Source organism: Melanotaenia boesemani, chromosome 14, assembly GCF_017639745.1.
Source record: "Melanotaenia boesemani isolate fMelBoe1 chromosome 14, fMelBoe1.pri, whole genome shotgun sequence".
NCBI lineage: Eukaryota > Metazoa > Chordata > Actinopteri > Atheriniformes > Melanotaeniidae > Melanotaenia > Melanotaenia boesemani.
Window position 1 is genome coordinate 18,057,753 of NC_055695.1, and position 20,635 is coordinate 18,078,387.

At 36.8% G+C, this 20,635-nt stretch overlaps 1 protein-coding gene and 1 long non-coding RNA gene across 7 annotated transcripts in view; one reads left to right on the forward strand and one right to left on the reverse strand.

Moving 5' to 3' along the window:
• The window catches only part of LOC121652746 (receptor-type tyrosine-protein phosphatase F-like), a 68,342-nt gene that overhangs the window by 46,600 nt on the left and 1,107 nt on the right, over positions 1–20,635 (forward strand). For 5 of the 6 annotated variants that reach the window (XM_042005705.1, XM_042005704.1, XM_042005706.1 and 2 more), the window contains 18 exons: positions 187–768; positions 1,108–1,205; positions 2,219–2,475; positions 4,624–4,705; positions 5,529–5,732; positions 6,340–6,503; positions 6,924–6,935; positions 7,972–8,081; positions 8,789–8,886; positions 10,126–10,249; positions 12,733–12,908; positions 13,017–13,136; positions 15,108–15,262; positions 16,566–16,851; positions 17,279–17,457; positions 18,225–18,351; positions 18,880–19,005; positions 19,417–19,571. In XM_042005705.1, coding sequence (XP_041861639.1) covers positions 187–768; positions 1,108–1,205; positions 2,219–2,475; positions 4,624–4,705; positions 5,529–5,732; positions 6,340–6,503; positions 6,924–6,935; positions 7,972–8,081; positions 8,789–8,886; positions 10,126–10,249; positions 12,733–12,908; positions 13,017–13,136; positions 15,108–15,262; positions 16,566–16,851; positions 17,279–17,457; positions 18,225–18,351; positions 18,880–19,005; positions 19,417–19,571 — 3,055 coding nt within the window. The remainder of the gene's footprint in view (positions 1–186; positions 769–1,107; positions 1,206–2,218; positions 2,476–4,623; positions 4,706–5,528; positions 5,733–6,339; positions 6,504–6,923; positions 6,936–7,971; positions 8,082–8,788; positions 8,887–10,125; positions 10,250–12,732; positions 12,909–13,016; positions 13,137–15,107; positions 15,263–16,565; positions 16,852–17,278; positions 17,458–18,224; positions 18,352–18,879; positions 19,006–19,416; positions 19,572–20,635) is intronic. The other variant, XM_042005710.1, reaches the window with a different exon arrangement.
• LOC121652747 lies at positions 31–7,965 on the reverse strand. Its single transcript, XR_006012679.1, has 3 exons — positions 7,301–7,965; positions 1,317–1,319; positions 31–42 (listed from the first exon to the last, which is right to left on the reverse strand). It is a non-coding gene; the product is annotated as an uncharacterized LOC121652747 (long non-coding RNA).

Consider the following 20,635-nt stretch of genomic DNA (forward strand, 5'->3'; position numbering starts at 1 on the left):
TTTGAAATTTATATTGTTTTGTAGAATAGGAGAATTAATAATCTTATTTCTGTTGTTTAGCAATGAATATTCTTATGAAAGCTATAGTTGGCTTTACCCTAAGTAGCTAAAGTGCTGCTAAAGCTAACTTTGATGTTGCCATATAGTTGATGTTAGGTCTCATCTTCCAACACTTTGGTGTTGCAGTGCCTGGAAAGCCCAATATGATGATCAGTACCATGATGGGGAATACGGCTCTGATCCAGTGGCAGCCGCCTAAAGAAACTGTGGGAGAGCATGTAGGATACCAGCTGCAATACAAGAGAGCTGACGAAGAAAGTTTCATTGTTAAAGACTTCAGAAAAACAGATGATCATTTCACAGTCACCGGCCTTCACAAAGGAGCCACTTATATCTTCAAACTGTGTGCTAAAAACCAAGCAGGTGCTGGGCAGGAATATATAAAAGAGATAAGCACCCCTGAAGACATACCCAGCAGCTACCCACAGAATCTGAGTGTGGTGGGCTTAACTTCCACTTCCACAAAGCTTGCTTGGGAACCTCCTCCTCTGGCTGAGAGAAATGGAAAGATCATCAAGTATGAGATTGTGTGTCGAGATATTAATGGCCAGCACAACAGCACAAACAGTACCACAGACACACAGATGGCAGTCCAGGGTTTGCAACCTGACACAACATATGACATCAGAGTCCAAGCTTTCACCCGCAAAGGAGGAGGACCCCTCAGCCCCAGCATCCAAATCAGGACAATGTCCACTTCTATGCCAGGTGAGATTCACAAACTGTTACCATTTAATGTATTATTGAAGTCATATATAAAAAAAATGTACAATTATGTCATAATCTTTTGTGCATATAAATGAAAATCATTTCAAGTGATGACCTCACTACATAATCCTATTTGGGATATATCGTAGGACTCTTTATTACTGAACAGAAAGTAACTATAAAGAAAAATATACATGTCCAAGTTTTCAAAATATTTTTACTGTTGAATTGATACATTATTTTTTACTTTTTCATTAACTCTTTTATCAATTTTAAATAATTTTAGTCATATGTAGAATCAAAATGAACACCTAATAATCACCCAGATCTTTTTATTAGTCTTTACCAAGAACTTTGGAGCAAAGACTGTAATGAAAACCTCAGTCTTGCTGACCTGGGAAGTACCAGAAACCTATGAATCTCAACTACCTCTCAAGGTAAGATTAACACACTTCTTCACTCAGATAGCTACAGCAAAAAAAAAGAAAAAAGCGCACAGGGGGTCTCCAAGACTTTGAACATTCAGAGCCATGGTGATCAGTGTCTACACACTGTCACTATTTTAGGATAAAATAGTAGGTTAATTTAACTTTTGTTTTATCGAAGCCAGAATAAATTATTTATGGTGAGAAACTCACTTTTGAAAACAAAAATCTAAGCATGGTTTCAGCCCCGGGTGGTGCAGGAGGTCCATGGCTTTTCAATATTTGCGTGAAGGGGGTTCTCAAGGAAAATAGTTAGAACATGGTTAGAACATCAAAAGACACATAATTGCTACATCCTAATTTACTTTAGTTTTTGACTATGAAGGGAAATGTCAATAACACTTGGAAACAACTCACAGTTTAAAACTATGGACTCAATATTAAGTCATAAAGCTTTTGCAGTTGTAAATGAATCTTGCAAATAATTTCAGTTTGTATCTGTAAATCAAGCTTGTCGCCCTGTAAAATAATCTGCCTGAAAAATTCAAGTTTGCAAAAGTTTGCAATTTATTTTCCACGAATACAAATCCTTTTGTAGAACCATGGAAACCCTTTTTTACACATTTACAAGCTTTAATTTTTCAGGTAGATTATTTTTACAGGGTGATAAGCTTGATTAACAGATGCAAACTCTGAAATTGTTTGCAAACACTCATTTACAACTGCAAAATCTTTATGACTTATTATTGAGCCCATATAAAACCACATTTAAAAACAAGTTCATGCCATTGGAATGGACCATATTTATTTATACATTAGCGATAACATTACAGCCACTAACAGGTGAGCTTTATGCTCACTGTCTGGCGCTGTCTTTAAGCCACACATGCCTGTGTAGGTGGGCACCCAGTTTCTTGTTGTTCATTTAACTTTTAGTTAAACAAGCATAAGGCTTGAACATAATACTAAACATCCATTACACTGCATCTTCAATCAGTAAAAAACAAACTTAATTTTGGTTTCAGATTCTGTACAACCAGCAAAGTGTGGAGGTCCAAGGCAGCCTTAAGAGAAAACTGATCACACAGCTTCAGCCAGACACTGATTATTCCTTTGTGCTAATGAGCCGAGAAAATGGTGCCGGTGGCCTCCAGCAGCAGGTTTCCATCCGAACAGCTCCTGACCTGCTGACTATGAAACCAAGTCGATACCAAACAGATGTGGATGAAGATGGGAAAGTGACTATGATCCTGCCCCAAGTCCCTGCTGAAGCCAAATTTAGGTTTGTACCATTTTATTTATTTATTTATTTTTTTAGTAAAAATAAGACTGAAAAATTCCAATTTTAGATCCTATCATGAATGATCATAAAACACCATAAAAAAAGTCCTTGTATTCATTTTTGTCTTTGTCATACTGTAACATTGGCTTGATGTTGTTTATGAATTATATAAAAAGGTCTGCATGGTTTTTCAGTGTTCCCACTTTACCATCATGTCCTCTATAATATTAGGTCACACATTAAATGCGGAGAATCAAACTTTTTGCCAGAACGTTTATAAAATTAAATAAAAAAGACATTTCATAGCTTTAATGGGTCAGGACCAAATGATTGTATGAAAACACACCAACCTTGCTACTTCATGATGGACTAAACTGGAAACTAACTGGTTTAGTACAAATATAACACCTGCCCCACACACACCAGTTTAAAGTTGAAATTTTTCCAGTTTCTGTCAACACAGAGGTGACGATTTGATCAACTCAGACACGTGGCTGGAATGCCACTTTTTATAACAGGATCATTACAGCTTGGACGCTAGTGAATATTACAGGGGTTAAAATCATCCTCCGCATTCACCATTCTCAACTTTTCTTTCTCTCTACCACCCTGGTTTGTAAACATGTGAAAATCACCAGCCATGCCACCAGTATACCAGCAGAGGACTCTAAAAGCCAGCCAGTGAATTGGATTCTCCACAGTAGAAACGTTGTCCTTAAGTTATACTCATTTAAGTTCCTGTTTCCTAAAATATATTAAATGTAGATGGGCTTATCTCCAGACTGAGGAACACATGTAAAACAGCCTAATGCATACACACATAAACTGCACATAAATGTTTTGCACACACAACAAAATCCAACAAATGGTGTTTAGGTGCATCTCTTTCTGTTGGGCCCATTTGACCGAACAGGTTCACCACTCATTTTTACACAAGCGGTTAAGTTTTCCACTCCACACTGAAAAGGCAAAGTTAGTGTATTTTATGTCATTAGACCTCATTAACTCAACCATCAATAGTTTTATTAACGTCATTAGCATCAATCTTAATTGAAATCCAGTCATCATTCGGAAGCTGTGCTTAAGAATGAACATGTGGAATTGTTGACATTTGCTTTGTTTTAGTTAACAAAATTTTCTTATTTTCTGGAACATGCCGATATTAAAGGTATGATGTGTAACTGGTAAAGTCAGACAGTTCTTATTTGATTACTATAGCTAACTATGGAATAAAATTATGTTTATTTTGGTTGTTTTATATGGTATAAGCAAAAATGAAATCCTGAGTCTAATCAAATTAAAATCATGTGGCAAAATTATTAAATAGGCAAACACTGAATTGTTTTCCATTGAATGGATTTAATATGATATTGTGATCAAACCCCAGCATCCACAACCCCTTTGTGGTTTATGAATGCTGGGGCGGCATGGCTCAGTGGGTAGAGTGGTTGTCCTGTAGCCCGAGGGTTCAATCCCGGCCCGTCGGCTCATGTCAAGGTGTCCATGAGCAAGACACCAAACTCCTAATTGCTCCTGATGGGTCATGGTGAGCGCCTTGCATGGCAGTTCTCACCTTCAGTGTGTGAATGTGTGTGTGAATGGCTGAATGTGACGTACATGTAAAGCGCTTTGGGTAAAAGCGCTATATAAATACAGACCATTCACAAAGATCTGTGTGAATATGTGTGTGTGTTTGTTTATATACAGTTTTGTGTCAATCTGGTTGTGTGTCTCTCTTAAGGTATGCCAAAACACAACAGTGCCATACTAATACATCTTATTATTCAGGACCAAATTTAAACTAAATTTAATTCCATTATGTTCATATGGACATCCATGCCTGACTATACGGGATCATGTTATTACTGTTACGTAGTCCAGACTAAACATGTAGAAGCAGCATTTAGCTGTTATGCTGCAAACAAGTGGAACAAACTGCCAATGGAGAATAAACTTTCACCAAATGTAGACATTTTTAAATCCAGGTTAAAAACATTTCTTTTTTCATGCGCCTATGCATGAAATCTGCACGTTAACTTTTTTAACTTATCTTGCAAAATTGCACTTGGCAAGGTTAAAAAGGTAATATATAAGTGTGGAACATTTACCATACTCCCTTTCAGTCTAATGCAGTTGTGTTTAATCCAGGTGGTACTACATAGTGGTTGTCCCTGAAACCCCAGCTTCTCTAATGAGGTGGGAAAATCCTGAAGATGTGGACTTACATGAGGTTAGTGAATATTAATTTGTTTAGTTTTGTTGATATAAGTAACAGTAAAGATTAGTCTTTTCATTCAAGTGCCACAGCATGAGTTTTAACTTTCAACTTTAGATTACAAAAGAGCAAAGTATTTTTTCATTGTTAATAGCGCAAGATAATATAATTTTATGCTTTTTGCTTAAGCTGTGTTTGAAGGTTCAATATATATTTTAAACTTTAAAGCAGCAAACAACTAGTTGAAGGAGTGTAATTATGTTCCTACATCATGTGTGCTCTGTCAGCTGGGGTAGCTGTACATAAAGGGTTATCCTGCTGATTATCGCAGACTGGGTGATTTTATTTTATTTTTTAAATAGAGCACATGCTTTACATTGAAAGCCTTGACCATAGTGATTTAGTTTTTAAAAAAAACTGCTTGCTTCTTATAGTAGTCAAATGTCATTTATTTTATATTTTAGACCTTTAAAGTAACTTGCTTTATATTTCACTTTTAATTAAGTATAATACCAATTCAGTTAAATTTAGTTTATTTTAAAAGCATCAATTAACAACATTTGTCATCTAAGTTCTTTAATTACAGTTTCCCTTTGGAGATAAAGTTTTTCATTTAATTAATTTTACACAGAAAATTCAATCCAATTTAGTCTAGTTTGTTATATTTGTTGTCATATAGTGAGAAGAATATTTTATTATACCCTGTATTGTCAGTACTTGGGTTGAGAGAGGAAGAAAATTAAAAGGACTCTGTTTTTAAAGAAATATTTTTTGCTATCTTATTTGGCATACCCCCTCATATTATCCCCAAAGTCTGATTGTGTTGTTTTACTGGCAGCTCCTAGAGGTTGGTGCAGATGTCAGCCTGCAGAAACAGAGCCAAGATTTGCTACAGCCCTTCATCGCTGCTAAACTGGATGCTCTGCCAGAGGTCTTCGTTCTAGGTGATGAAATGAAGTACAACGGCTACTACAACAAACCTCTGTCTGTCCAGCAGAAGTACTGCTGTTTTCTTCTGGCTGACCTGATGGATCACATGTCTGTGAGTAGCCATGCTGCCCAAACAACTTTTACACTATGTAGGAGAGTTCTATCATTTTCATTGTATAAATAATATTACATAGATTAAAAAAAGATAATTAATCCACAGGACAAGTTATAAAGATTAGGCTTTTCCCACAACTTGGCATCACCATTTCTCCAAAAATTTTGCAGACACTGCAAAAGATCATTTTTGGGGGCTTTACTTTTCTGTGGTATATGCTTAATCTCTCTGCAATCACAGATCAACTTTTATAAATTTGTTAGTTTTACCTCTTTAACTTGGCTCTGCAAATTCACAGAAATTCCAACTTGAACCAGCCGGAAAATTCATTCCCCCCATTTTATCGTACTTATTTGCATTGCAATGTGCAAGTTAAATAAATTCTGTATTTATTTACGCATTGGATTTTATGTTAATGACATGTAAAAAATAGTTTAATTTGGTGAGACAAAACTTTAAAACAAAATGTGATCAAGTGATCAAGAATAGGGTTAGGCATAAACTGGTAATGGTTAAGGTTTGGTTTGTAGTTTGCATTGGGCTGTATGTAAATACTAGAAGTCAGTGTCATATTTTTTGTCTGTCTTCCTCTGATCCTTTGAAGCAAAGGACATTTGCAGCCAGCCCTTTCTCTGAAACCTTCATGGTGAAGCACAGTGGGGTGATCAGACATCCTCAGGAGGACCCAGAGATGCTGTGGGTGATGGGTCCGGTGCTGGCTGTCATTGTCATCGTTATTATAGTTATTGCTATTTTACTCTTTAAGAGGTAAGCCTTAAGCATCCAACAGCAGACATTTTTGATAAAATATATTTAAGTACCATAATAGTTTTGTACCTAACATTAAAACTGCCTTGTTACTGTCAATACAGCTTTGATTCCTTGGGACCTTTTTGATCCCAAGGAATCAAACCGGTACTTTTTTGATTAGGTGATAGTTACCAATTATATTGTGTGCAACACTACAAATTATTTAAAAATAATTAAAATCTCACTTTGTTGTCTAAAACTTTTTTAGAAATTAGCAGAAGCTGTTTAGTTTTATGTGGATGGATTTGCTGTAAGAACTCAGTGAGATGTTAGATGATCCTGTTCACTGTGACACTTGGTGGCATTTCTGCTGCCATTTAATCTTTTCTCTTTCTCTCTTTCTCTGCTTCCATTTCTGCCTGCTTGGTATGGATGCAGTCAACAGGAAAGGTTAGTGCTTCTGTCCTTTCTTAGATTGATTGCAGGTCTGCCACTTATGCTTTTTGAATAACACTGTTTTTGTTTTCTATGTGAAAATAGCAAGCAGCACCAAAGGTGAATATCAATGAGAAAAATCCTTTTTAGCATTTTGCTTTTTAGAATTAAAAAGTATTTTAAGGGATAGTGAAGTGAGGCACCCACATCTGACACGCTTCATAAGTAATGTTAGCTGACAGCAGGTGATATTCAGATCTGTTGGAATGGAGACTGTTTCCAACAAGGAGATCTATACGACCTACGAAGGCCTCAAAATTGTCTTACCACATGCCTGGGAGGTTGAGGGTTCTCCATAATATCTTAGCCAATCCTAGAACTGAAGATCTCTGGCGTTTCTAGGATCTGTTTAAGCCACTTTTTCCAGTTTGAAGATCACAGCTCTGAGTTCTCTACCACTGGCATCACTGATGCCTTCACTTTTCAACTTTTTCTTTCAGTCCAGATATTTTTATTTTGAGCTTTTCACTTTCCTTTTTGTTGAATCTTTTGGGAGATACCTCTCCTGCCTTCTTATGAGGTTTGTTGAGCACCTTGATATCTGGTTGGCCAACATCAGTTTAGAAAGCAGGAGGTCCTACAGGATCTTAGCTGTAGGGCTACTGGAACAGAGGATCTTAGGCTTTCTTATTATTAATCTGTTCATGAGGTGTAGCTAATTTCTTTAGCCAGTAGATGTGTATCATGTCAGGATTTACACTCAACATAAGAAATATCTCTAATGGGGGAAAAAACCTTTCTTTTTCCATTTATTATGACATTATGATCATCATTTCAGCACCAGCAGTTTATTTAGCCATATTTTGATTATATTTTGTTTCCAATAGCCCTTTGTTGTTTAGTTCATTTTTATTCAAGATGTTTTAGAGTTGTCTTCTTTTCACTCCTTATGTCTAACAAGGAAGTAACTTCTAGCATATGTAAATTTTTTGGTGATGTGGTTATGATTTGTCATTTTCTCCCACATTCTGCTTTTGTTTTGTTCCTCCAGGAAACGCGCATCTCCAGGCAAGAATGAGCACATGGCAGGTTTAAATGACTCGATGACTGCCCGCATATCAGACCCTGTGGAAATGAGAAGACTCCACTACCAAACACAAGGCATGGACACACATGAACAAAAACTCATGAACCCTGCTTTGACTCCCAACATCAGCAATTAATGGATCCATAAATGGCTTAGACCCCAGTGAACAAACAGTAGAAGATGAATGGGTGGGTGGGTGGATCTATCAAAAAATAAGCTGACAAAATTTTGAAAGTTGAAAGGGTAGCAGAGGGACGGTATTTTCATTGTTTATTTTTATGGTCAATTTTTATTGCTATATTATGCTATGTAAAGTAGTTTTATTGGCTATAAATGTATAAACCAAGTTGAATCCCAACCTCTGTTCACTGGGTGGCAATAATTTTCTGAGACAATCCAAAATCCCAAAAAGTTGCAACAGTATGGGAAAATAGAAAAAAAAGAAAAAAATGCAGTTAATTTAGCAGCAAGGACTTAAACCTGCATTGGCTGTGTTGAGGAGTTTCATCCTCTGTCCAGGGGCACAAGTTCAACAGTTTTTAAACCATTTTTTCTCTTTCTGCTGTCTTTGTTATGTGTGCAATATATGGTTTTGAATTATGTTATTAAAAATACATCCTGTCTTAAATAAATCTTGTCTTAAAGGTGGTATATATTGCCCTAAAATGTCTGTGCACCTTTCTGTCTTAAAACTACCATCACAGAAGTCTAAATTATCTTTGCCATTTGTCTGCAATCTGGTTTTGTGAGACTGCACTCATCTCTCCACCTGTCTCTCCAGGAATGAAGGAACATCTTCCAATTGCCATTTGTGACCTGGCAGATCATATAGAGAAACTAAAGGCCAATGACAACCTGCAATTCTCACAGGAGTATGAGGTAACTTCTAATTAATTTTTTTTTAACCTGTCCTGTCCAGTGTTTGACTGAATGATGGATGGCTGCCATATTGTGCTGAACAAATTTACTTTTGCCTTTTGGATATGGGGCTCTCCTTGAATCCTAACTGTCTTTCTTTATTATTAATTTAAATATTTTAAAATTCAAAACATTAAATTTACATTACATTTAAAATGAATTAAATTCTTATTACTTTTAAATACATGCTGTGTAGCCACTTTTAAAGTCTAATAATGGACAAGCTAATTTTTTTAAGGTCATTTTTGTTGTCTTCAAGTTTTAGAATGAATCTTTTTTTTTATCTGAAATACATGTTTCATTTTTTTTAAGATGTCAGATGCAATTTAATACACTTCTAAATACAAAACTTTATACAACAAATATAAGATATGTATTCCCTGCTAATTCCTCCATGGATCACATTTAATTTTTTTTTTTTTTTTTTGTCCAGAAAAATGTAGATCAGTAGAGTATGGACTATGTTATCATCAGTTTCACTCCACCCTTATTACTTTTTACACATGCTCATGCTTTATTGTCAGTTTTACTGAGTTTTTATGAAAAACAAAATGTATGAAAATTTTATGAAATTTCTTTTTATGAAAAATCTACACAAATTACGTGGGAACCGCTCCCTTAAGAATACTTTTTTGGATATTTCAGAGTAGCATACAAAAAACCCCATTTCAGTTTAACTAATATAGAGTTTAGCAGAGCTAAATAAAGGTTGTATTTTATCAACATTTTTGTAAAGGTCTTCCTTTTACCTACCTATGTGTCTGTAGAATAGAATAGAATAGAATAACGGTTCCCATTTTCCCAAAATGGAAAGTTATTTTTGCACCATAAATGTAACAGTAATCATTAGGCATGAATAAAAATAAAAGTGTTGTTGTGTAGATTCTTAGCTGTGGGCAGGAATGACTTCCTGTGTTGTTCTTTGTTGGGGCAGAACTGAAGTCTGGACTGTTTTAGACGATCTGAACATTCCTGTGTGAATCCAGTGGGACTGAATCATTCAAGGGTTTTTATGTTGCAGAGGATAAAACTGGGGAAAGAGAGAGATGTATCTGTGTCACATCTTTTGGTCTGAGCTTTTCACTCCACATGCTGACAGACTCACATGCTTAATAAATGACTACCTGCTGTCAATCTCTTTCTCCCCCAAACCCCCCTTCCTACCTCTATATCCATGTTTTCCCCTCTTTTGTGTGTCAGTCTATCGAACCAGGACAGCATTTCACCTGGGAATACTCCAACCTGGAAGTCAACAAGCCTAAGAACCGCTATGCAAATGTTATAGCTTATGATCACTGCAGAGTAATCCTCACACCTGTGGAAGGTGAGAAACACAAATCCAGATATTGCAAGGGATGGTCTGGGTCTATACTGATGTAGTGATTTAGTGTCATTAAACATTAAAACATTCATTTTAATAATTTAATAAAATTATGAATTATTGGTCAACATATTAATTATACCTCGGGCACCATCACACAAAGAGCCTAGTACTAACCTAATGGCTGTGTGGACACTATTAAAGAACTAAATTAATTAATTAATTTAATTAATGCAAGAAATTGAACAAAAGTTAATTAACCTGTGGTGTTAATGCAACTAATGTTTAAGAAACTAAAAACAATATGATCTCTGAAAAAGAGGGAAAACTGAATCTCATCTGTTAAAAAGGTGGAAGTTTAACTAGGATGTGGAACTACTTCCCTAAGGCCAAGTCTGGACAGCACACCAACCATTACTTAAGCAGACAAGCAGAGAATTGATCCGAGCAGGACTCGTCCGGTTCTGTTTGGATCGATCCGACTTATGACCGTTGTGGTGACTCTCCCGGTCACGTTAGGAAGTTGGCACAGGTGGTTTAGATCCCGAACGACTCCCAAGAAAACCAGAAGATTTGTTACCTGGTGGTCTGAAGGTTAGGATCAGGCAGCTCTGCTGATGCAGACTCTCCCGCGGCTCAGCTGGTGGTGTCAGCGAATGGCTTGTGGTGGTATGGCATGAGATACAAAGTCCAGCTTTGGATCAGTCCAAAAAGAAACTCTGTAGAACTGGTTCTGAAGCGTTTGTCCGCCTGCGTTAACCAGTTATCCAAATTAAAGATCAAAATCTAGAATCAATATTAAAAATCCTAAAGATAAAAAAAAAAACATAACTAAAAGTAGACGTATCAGCTGAAAAAGCCATGAACTAAACAGAGTTAATCAGTCCAAAAAAACTAAATCAATCTTGCATCTTGAATGCAGGTCCAAAACTTTAGTATCTGATAATGTTCTTACATCATGGCAAACTTAATTCTCCGGCATCATCTCTCCATCTCTCTCTGGAGAGACTTATGTAGCAGTCCTGGCTGGGTTTGTACGAAAACGGGTCGTGCAGGGAACAAGTAAGGAGACCTTGTTGTCCTCGGAAAATCATTAGAAGTTCCTCATCAGAAATCCTCTCTTCTCTAAACTAATTCCTTTGTTCTAAGTTCAAAAGTGTTAGTGTGATGAAACGCCCCATAGAAGGATGTGGGACCATTAATCTGACCAAAATGCATTCAGGACTTTGGTGGTCAGCTCAGAAAACAGACGTAGGCTAGTCTGATCATTTCATAAAAGTATCAGATTTAACATTTGTGAATGCATCTGTATGTCCAAGTTACTAAAGCCTTAAATGAAACATTATTAAAATCATCAATGAATCATTGAAGAGACACAATAAAAATAGTAAGAAGATTATACCTTAAACAAACACATGTTGATAAAGTTTCAGATCACAAATTAACCAAGCTTGTCGATTGAACCTTGTACAAAATAATAATAATAATCAAGATAAAGCACACACACAGACACACACACACACACACACATACATATATATATATATATATATATATATATATATATTTTTTTTTTTTTTTTTTTTTAAATGAACATTTTAAACTAATAAGAGTATAATCTTTTACTCTTTAAACAAAGTCTTTGTTTTCTCTGTGGTGGGACACAGAGAAATATTAAATCACTTTATTACCCTCTTGGAATATGTAAGAAAAACAGTTCTTGGTGTGTCCAGGGTCCATTAGGAGTTGAAACCTGTAGTAAGGGGGTTGTATATGTTGCTTATTAGTTGAACAAAAACACAAGTTTAGAAGAAAACAGCTTCAAAGTGAACAACGTTCTGGGTGATGAGTTCCATTTGAAATCCATAAAACATTTAGTTCGTTATAAGGCAGATTTCTGCTGCAGAAGATTAAAGTTCAGAAACTTCCCAGATCTTTGATATAACTTAAACAAAGTACTCCCACAGTCCAGGTTGGAAAGTTGACCTTTGTTGACCTGTGGAGCTGAAAACCAAGTCATAAATCTGAGTCCTGGGTTTTTACCAGTCAGACCAACACTTTTGGAGTGAGAGGGACCGTTTGTCTGTAAGGAGAAAATCCCTCAAATGTTTTATTCGGTCAGGATTAAACAAAAGTTCCAATCTTTATTTTCCAAGGCCGAATCCCCTACACTGACCTTAGTTATAGAGAAGATGTCAGATAGAGTTGATTGGATCCAAACGTGACCAGTGACAGATAAAGAGCTGAAGACCTTAACTAAACATGTTAGAATAAACAAAAGGAACTGCAGTAGGAAACAACTGAAACAAACAAATATCCACACAACTGAAAAACAGACCATGAAACAAATTCAGAACAAACCATACATGTAACAAAACTGTGAAATCAAATGGAACAATGACTCAAAAATAATCACAAAAAAGAAGAAGAGAAAACTGTCAGCAGCAAACCTGTTTCATGATTAGCTGTTTGGTTCCCTGCTGCAGGAGTTCCAGGCAGTGACTACATAAATGGCAACTACATTGACGGCCACAGGAAACAGAATGCTTACATTGCCACACAAGGACCTCTGCCAGAGACACTCGGTGACTTCTGGAGGATGGTGTGGGAGCAGAGGACCAGCACCATTGTTATGATGACTCATCTGGAGGAGAAGTCACGGGTGAAACTATTATGCTTTGAAATAATAGACGTGATACTCTGGTAACATCATCAACACTACTCTAAAGTTAAACAAAGTTAAGTAATTGTCATTGTGGTTTGTGATCAGGTTAAGTGTGACCAGTACTGGCCAAGCCGTGGTACAGAGACGTACGGGATGATTCAGGTTACTATACTTGACACTGTGGAGCTGGCTTCATACAGTATGCGAACATTTAGCCTTTACAAGGTAGGAACTTTCTGTCTATTCTTTGTACTCTGAATGTGATTATTTGTACAGTAGCAACACAGCTGCTTAGCTTTCTATACATTTGGCAGCAAAGCAAATTCTAACTTCTTTTCCCAAGAATAAACTTCTAAAGAGAAAAGAGCAGGTGAGGAGGAACCCAACTTAACTACTTGTCATTCAGTTCTATTTGATTTTTCCTATTCTGAAAACAAGACATAATGTAAGAAGTCTCTTACACCGACATTTTACCCTTTTGTGTATTCCATATCTGAAAAGACCTCAGAGCCCAAGGAGATTATGTCTGAGTAACTATACCACAATAAGAAAAGCAGAAAAGAAGCATTTTCTTAAATAACCTTAATAAACCAACCCAACAAGAACCTGTGTCTACAAGTTGCCCCTTACTGGGTCTTCTCATATCTCCAACTTTTAAAGAAACCAAGTGGCACATGACCACACAGCAAAGATGACTTCCAATTGCCAACCAGAACATAAAATATGTCTATAAAAGAAATAGCTCAGCGGTGCAGAAGGCAGTGGTACTATGTACATTATACAATAGAGAAAACCAGAAGACTCTAAATGTCATACAAGAGTTTATGTCTTTTAAGTAGTGATTGACTAAGGTCATCAATTCTTGATTTTTTCCTTTACATTATACAATTTTAATGCACTCTCCCCAACTTCATAAGATTTTGTCTAGTTATTACTCAGCATTTAGATCATATGATGCTCCATGGGGCTGTCTACAAATTATCTGCTCAATATTAGAGTCCATCTGCATCTCTTCTTACCTTGGTGCTCCCATCACTCGAACAGGGTAAATCTGGACTCATCAGACCACATGACCTTCTTCCACTGCTCCAAAGGAGTCTAATCTTCATTCTCCCTGGCAAACCTTTTTCTCTGGTTAGCCTCACTGATTAGTGCGTTCCTTTTCGTTTCCAAACATTTAAGTGATCGCAACAAAGGATTTTTTTCTGACCACATTTCTTCCTTGAAGACGAAGGTTCCCCACTATCCTTCCAGTTTTGAGTAATAGTTGGACAGTTCTTAACCCAATATTAGTAGTTTATGCAATGTTTTCTCTGCTTGGTGCATGCAAATGAACTGACCCTTCTTAAACAGACTAACATATTGTCCACAGCAACAGGATGTGTGTTTCCCCGTGGTTGTTTAGAAAATGAGAAGCTCCCCATTGCATCAGTTTGTGTTAAATAAGTTGTTGCCAGCTGAAAGATAATCACCCATGCAGTAATTAACCAATAGGAGACTCATACCTATATGCTTGGTAAAATCCAGGTGGTGACTTTTGTTTTTTGGCCAGGCAGGGTGTTTGTCAAGTGCTACCTTGTACTTTTATCTTTATGTTTTGGAAGTGCCCTAACCTTACTAATATATGGTCTTATGTTGTAAGCAGACCGTCTTGTTCACTCAATATTGTTGTTCCCAGAGCACAACATATGAGTGTGTTTTATAAGAAATATGATGATAGCAGGTTTCACTGCCTCCAGAAAGATACAATCAATTACAGCAGTCAACTCTCGACTAATCCATCAAAACCTCTGGATAATTAACAATTAACATAGAATTCCACAACCAGGTTAAATGAAGCTATGAAGGCTTCTTCGAAAATGTAGGAATTCTCTCCAGGGTTGGACACCTCTGGAAAGCCCCTGAAGTTGCGTTAAGATTTATGTTGTATAATGTTTGCCTTTTTGTTGCTCTGTTCTTTTTCCCTAAACATTTTAGTATTTATCATAGACTGTATGGTATTAATTCATAAGTTTCTCTTTGCCAGTGCATTTTAAAATTTTTGTGATTTCTTTGTTGAATATGTGATCTCTCTTTGTACTTCTGTTTGTCAGGGAATGTTTTAGCTGATGGTATCATAATAAATAAGTTTACATTTTACTTGAACACATTTTTATGAATAAGATGGAATGACATGTTTGTGTTTTGCACTAACAGAACAGTTCAGTTGAGAAAAGAGAAGTTCGACAGTTCCAGTTTCTAGCCTGGCCTGACCACGGAGTGCCTGAGTATCCCACCCCAACACTGGCCTTTGTTCGTAGAGTCAAATCCTGTAATCCTTTAGATTCTGGACCCATGGTGGTTCACTGCAGGTAAATTGCATCTTACATTAACAAAAACGTTTAGTGTGTCTCAAAGACCACTAAGTGGCTGCAGTCACGGTAATAGAGTATTTTATGGTACAGCACATTATTGTCCAGTCCTGCACATATGAGCCTAAGAGTTTAAATCAAAGTCAGTTGGACTTCTTTTGGTCTCTTAAAAAGGTTTCACTTCTCATCCAAAATGCTTCTTCATTTCTCAAGAGACAAAAAAAGAGTCCAGTTGTCTTTAAATCCAGCTCTAAGACGTCCCATGACCTGGATGACAGAATCTACAACTTCCTGCACAAATAGCAAATTTCACACACACACTATAGCTTTTTCTGTCACTTTCACAGGCATGTCTGACGAACATTAATGGTAAACTGACCAATGCTTTGTGACACAATGCCACTATTTTAACACATTAATAAAGCCAATAAAATTTCCTTCCCAACTATGACTTGGGTACACTGATACAACAATATCTAGCTCAAAACCGATCTTCAGCGTGCATTCAAACCATGATGTGGGGAAAGACACTCAACCTGGACTTGCTTTAAAAAAACAAGTGAGCAGATTACATGGAAATTCCATTCCCTTAGGAGTGATTAAGTGAATGAAATATGTTGTTTCATAATGATATCTTGAACAATAGGTGTCTATTTTATGGATTTTTAAGAGGAACCAATCAAAGTAATTTTTAAAAGGATCACAATGTGGGGTCACCACATCTGAAAGATTGATATCAACATTAGTAAATAAATATAGAAAATTAAACACCCAAAGCAAGACTTGTTGACACTGAACTACAAATTTAATAGCAATACTAAAAATTTCATTAATCTTTTTATACAACACAGAGGCATTGCTTTTCTTGGTTAGAACTTAATACTGTAGTTACCATGGTACCTCATAATGTTACTTCATTTTTGTATTTTTAATTGATGTTGATATGGTCCGTTAAGATAAAAACAAGGTGTTTGTTTTACTTTTACTCGGCATACAACTCTTTGTAGAAATGTTCATTCTGAAGCTGTCTTTACAGGCTGCTTTATGCCAGCCTGAATCAGCTGCACAGACACCAACACAAATTATTCCAATAAACAAGAAAGTAAATGCTAGCTGGATATTATACATTCATGCTTTCTGAGCACTAAGTTTCCAAAAATGAATTGTGATTTTTACTTGTTGGTTTGTATTCTTCTTTCGATAGATGAACTAGAATAAAAATCCACATTAAAATTAAAGCATAGGTTCAATATTGAAATTTTGCACAATTTTGTAATCATGTTTTGTCTTTGCATCCTGTCAGTGCTGGTGTGGGCCGAACTGGCTGCTTTATTGTAATAGATGCCATGCTTGAGAGGATGAAGCATGAGAAGACGGTGGACATATATGGTCATGTGACATGTATGCGAGCTCAGAGGAACTACATGGTGCAAACAGAGGATCAGTACATATTCATCCATGACGTCCTGCTTGAGGCTGCAACATGTGGGAACACAGAGATTCCTGCCCGCAACCTGTATACGCACATCCAGAAGCTCACCCAGATTGCTCCAGGAGAGACTGTCACCCCCATGGAACAGGAGTTTAAGGTAGGAACCTTTGTTTTTTTAAGTGCTTTCATTTGTTCAATTTGACATTCAACTCTCTGGCAATCCTGGGTTTGTGTTAATAAACTGGTTTTTCATACAAAATCACATGAGTAACACACCAGTTGTTATTGGTCTGGTAAAATAAAAGTAGAAGCTCAGAGCCTTGATCATCAACTTTAAACTAATTTCTTCTCACTGACTTTTAGACCTGGTTGATGCATTCTTTTAGGATATTTTAGATCTTGTACTGTATGTTTTATCTTGGATGATTGTTTTAATTATTACTGTCTGTAATGGAATTTGCACTACTGCTGTCTTTGCCAGGGATCTTGTAATCTCAATGGGACCTACCTGGTAAAATAAAGGTTATAAAAAATCAAGTTGTGCAGCACTTTAGTTAATTGCTGTTCTTCTTCTGTCTCTGCAGAAACTGGCCAACTCTAAAGCACAAACTTTGAGATTCATCAGCGCTAACCTTCCATGTAACAAATTTAAGAACCGGTTGGTGAACATTATGCCTTTTGAATCCACTCGCGTCTGTCTGCAGCCAGTCAGAGGGGTGGAGGGCTCAGATTACATCAATGCTAGTTTCATTGATGGTTACAGGTGAGTCCACAGAAATCAGTTCACTGCAGAATGTTGACACAGAAATCAGACATATTCTGCAAAAATGTTCTTAGGATGGTAGATGATGTTAGAAGTAAAGGCAGCTGACAGGATGAGATTACAGTCTGGCCTTGTCTTCCTCTGGGACATTTTTATGTCAAATGGCCAAGAGCATTATCCAAAAGCTGGTGCAGCAGTCATTCAATACCAAGATTCAGTGCCTTAGGAAGGTTTTTTCGCCCTTTATCTCTTTAATGTCCTGCGCCGCCATTTGTAAGAACACATTTTTCAGCAACTATAGTGTATCTAATGAAAGATTTGTGGAATTAATCTTGCCAAATCCATCTCTACCACTTGATTTTGGCTTATGATGCAGAAAATAAGTATGAATTCTGGCATTACTTTTTAAAATGTTGATGCTCATACCATATGACATCTTAAATGTTTGTTTTTAAATGACTGATCCATTTTATTATTGTCCAAAGGAAATGAAAAATACAAAGAAACATTTTTCCATTCCATTGTCTCAGTAAATTTAATATAAAAATATAGATATTTACTTTACATAGTTTGTAATGACATGAAGAAACAACCATCCACAATGTTCACATCTACAACTATGAGCAGACATCATTATTTATGACAGCAGCATTATTTATCCACTAATTATCATCGGAAATTGAAATATTGCATTAAAAAGGAGCTAAGAATTAAAAAGAAGGAAGCTGAAATGGAATAAACAGCTGTTTCTCTCTTACAATTTGCAGACAGCAGAAGGCGTATATGGCCACCCAGGGCCCATTAGCTGAAACCTCAGAGGACCTGTGGAGAATGTTATGGGAACACAATTCCACAATTGTGGTCATGCTCACCAAACTCCGTGAAATGGGACGGGTAAAACTACACAATGACACATTTTTCAGACCACTAGAACTATAAACTAGCTGCAGCTTGAGACTTGAATAATTTGCAGTTCTACTACACTTTGGCAGGAGTAGGTCTGATGCACAGTGGAGCTTTTAAAGGACAATTTCAAGACATCCTTCTACATTTTTAACTCTGTTATAGTTCATTGAAGTTTTCTGGCTTTTGTTTATGCACAGCTCTTTTAAAGCTGGGCCACACCAGTTCACTTACATACATTTGATTATCATTGCCTGATTGCTAAACTCTTAGGGAAGCATGAACTTTTTTCACCCCCTGCTCCTGCATTTTGGTATAATTAAAAAAAAAAAAAAAAAAGCTAAAATAAAAATGACAGGTACCCCTCAGGTAAAGAAAAATGCTGCATTCTATTTAGGTATATCATTTTTTCAACTAGTAATACTACAGCAATATTACAATATTAAATTTGAACATTTATTACTACTGGAATAAGTAGTATTCTACGCTATTCTGCTGTCTTCTGTCTTGGTTCTGTAGGAGAAGTGCCATCGATACTGGCCTGCAGAACATTCTGCACGCTACCTGTACTTTGTTGTGGACCCCATGGCCGAGTACAACATGCCTCAGTACATCCTTCGAGAGTTTAAAATTACAAACACCAGAGTAAGTTCTTTCCTTTGGGAGAATTTCTTACTAAATAGAATCTGTTACTGAATGAGGAACCAGCAAAACAAAGATTTTTCTCTGCTTTTTAAATAACTGTGTAACTGTGAGTTCAGGGAGATTGAAAAGATTTTTTTTCCATAATTGTTTTTCTTCTTAGGTCAATTTCTCTCATTTAAATGGGTACATTGTGTTCTTTTTTTGCAGCTGGTGTACAGGCTCTAAATTTGTTAACATAGAATCTGAATTTAAAAATGTAATGCACATACCACACACTCCCTGCTCCTGGTGTGAAGCCCACCTAACAGTAAAATCAGCAGCACCTCACCACCCAGCACTGGCCTGTAAAACTAACGAGCCACAGATCTGTGTGTCAGGTGTCTTTTTCTAATTATCCTGCATGCTCATCAGGATGGTCAGTCGAGGACAATCAGGCAGTTTCAATTCACTGACTGGCCGGAACAAGGAGTTCCCAAAACTGCTGAGGGCTTCATCGACTTCATTGACCAAGTCCACAAAACTAAAGAGCAATTTGGACAAGATGGCCCAATCACTGTTCATTGCAGGTAACCTTGTGTGTGTGTGTGTGTGTTTTTATGTACATGAAAACAGTCATATCTTTTTTATTGATGTCATTGTTTGGTCATGCATATTTAAAGGAAAGGGTTTCCTTGAACCAGTTTATTAAATGGTCATCATCTGATGAAATCACAGTTTCATCAAGTGTCTCTGTGCAGTGATGACCTAAATCCATTTAAAAAAAAAAAGACTCCTGTCCGTTGTGCAGCAATTTTCTTCATTTTTTTTTCTTCTGGATAGTAGCTTTTTTGTCCCAAGATGCAATACAAAGCTACAAAATCAGCTTTGTACCTGCTGAGACACTGAACAGTGAAGGTATTGTAACAGTGACACAGTATTGTAACTTATAGCTGTATTCTGCACATGTCCACATAAACATGAGTATTTGGTTTTTCCCTCCTATGTTCCCCCCCAAAAAATCTGTCCACCTGACATTGTCTATACAAAACCCTGTGTTCACATGAAACATGTACAGACACACGTGGAACATTATCAAACCAATAGTTGACTAGCACTGCCACTGAAGACATTTTGGCCAGTCAGAAGTCTGACATAAAGAGGACCAATCCCCACAAATGCAAAAACAATTGTCTTGTTTTAATGCACGAGTTGTGCTTTAATTTTTCTGTATAGTTGATGGCTAACTGTATGCAAACCTGTAAAAAGTCATGTCAACAGCATTAGCATCAGTACAAAATTGACTATGTCTGCTTGCCATGTAAACAAGGGAGGTAACGGAAGGAAGGCAGGCAGGCAGTAATGCCCTTCAATACATTTACTTGCAGCATTCTCCCAGTGTCTGTCATCCCATGCATGACACCTCAGTGGTTCCAGTATCATTGTTTCTACAGTTTCATGCATGGGATGACAGACAGGATTGATAATAGCTTGGCTAGCCTCCTCCGGCCTCCATCACCTGCATTGGGTCAAGGGGACATTTCAGGAGAGTGCTGGCCTTTCTGGTCTTTTCCTCTCAGCAGTTATGATGCTGCTGTCTCAGAAGATCATGAGATATTACTGATACCACAACAAAGTCCAAAAAAGGTTTTTA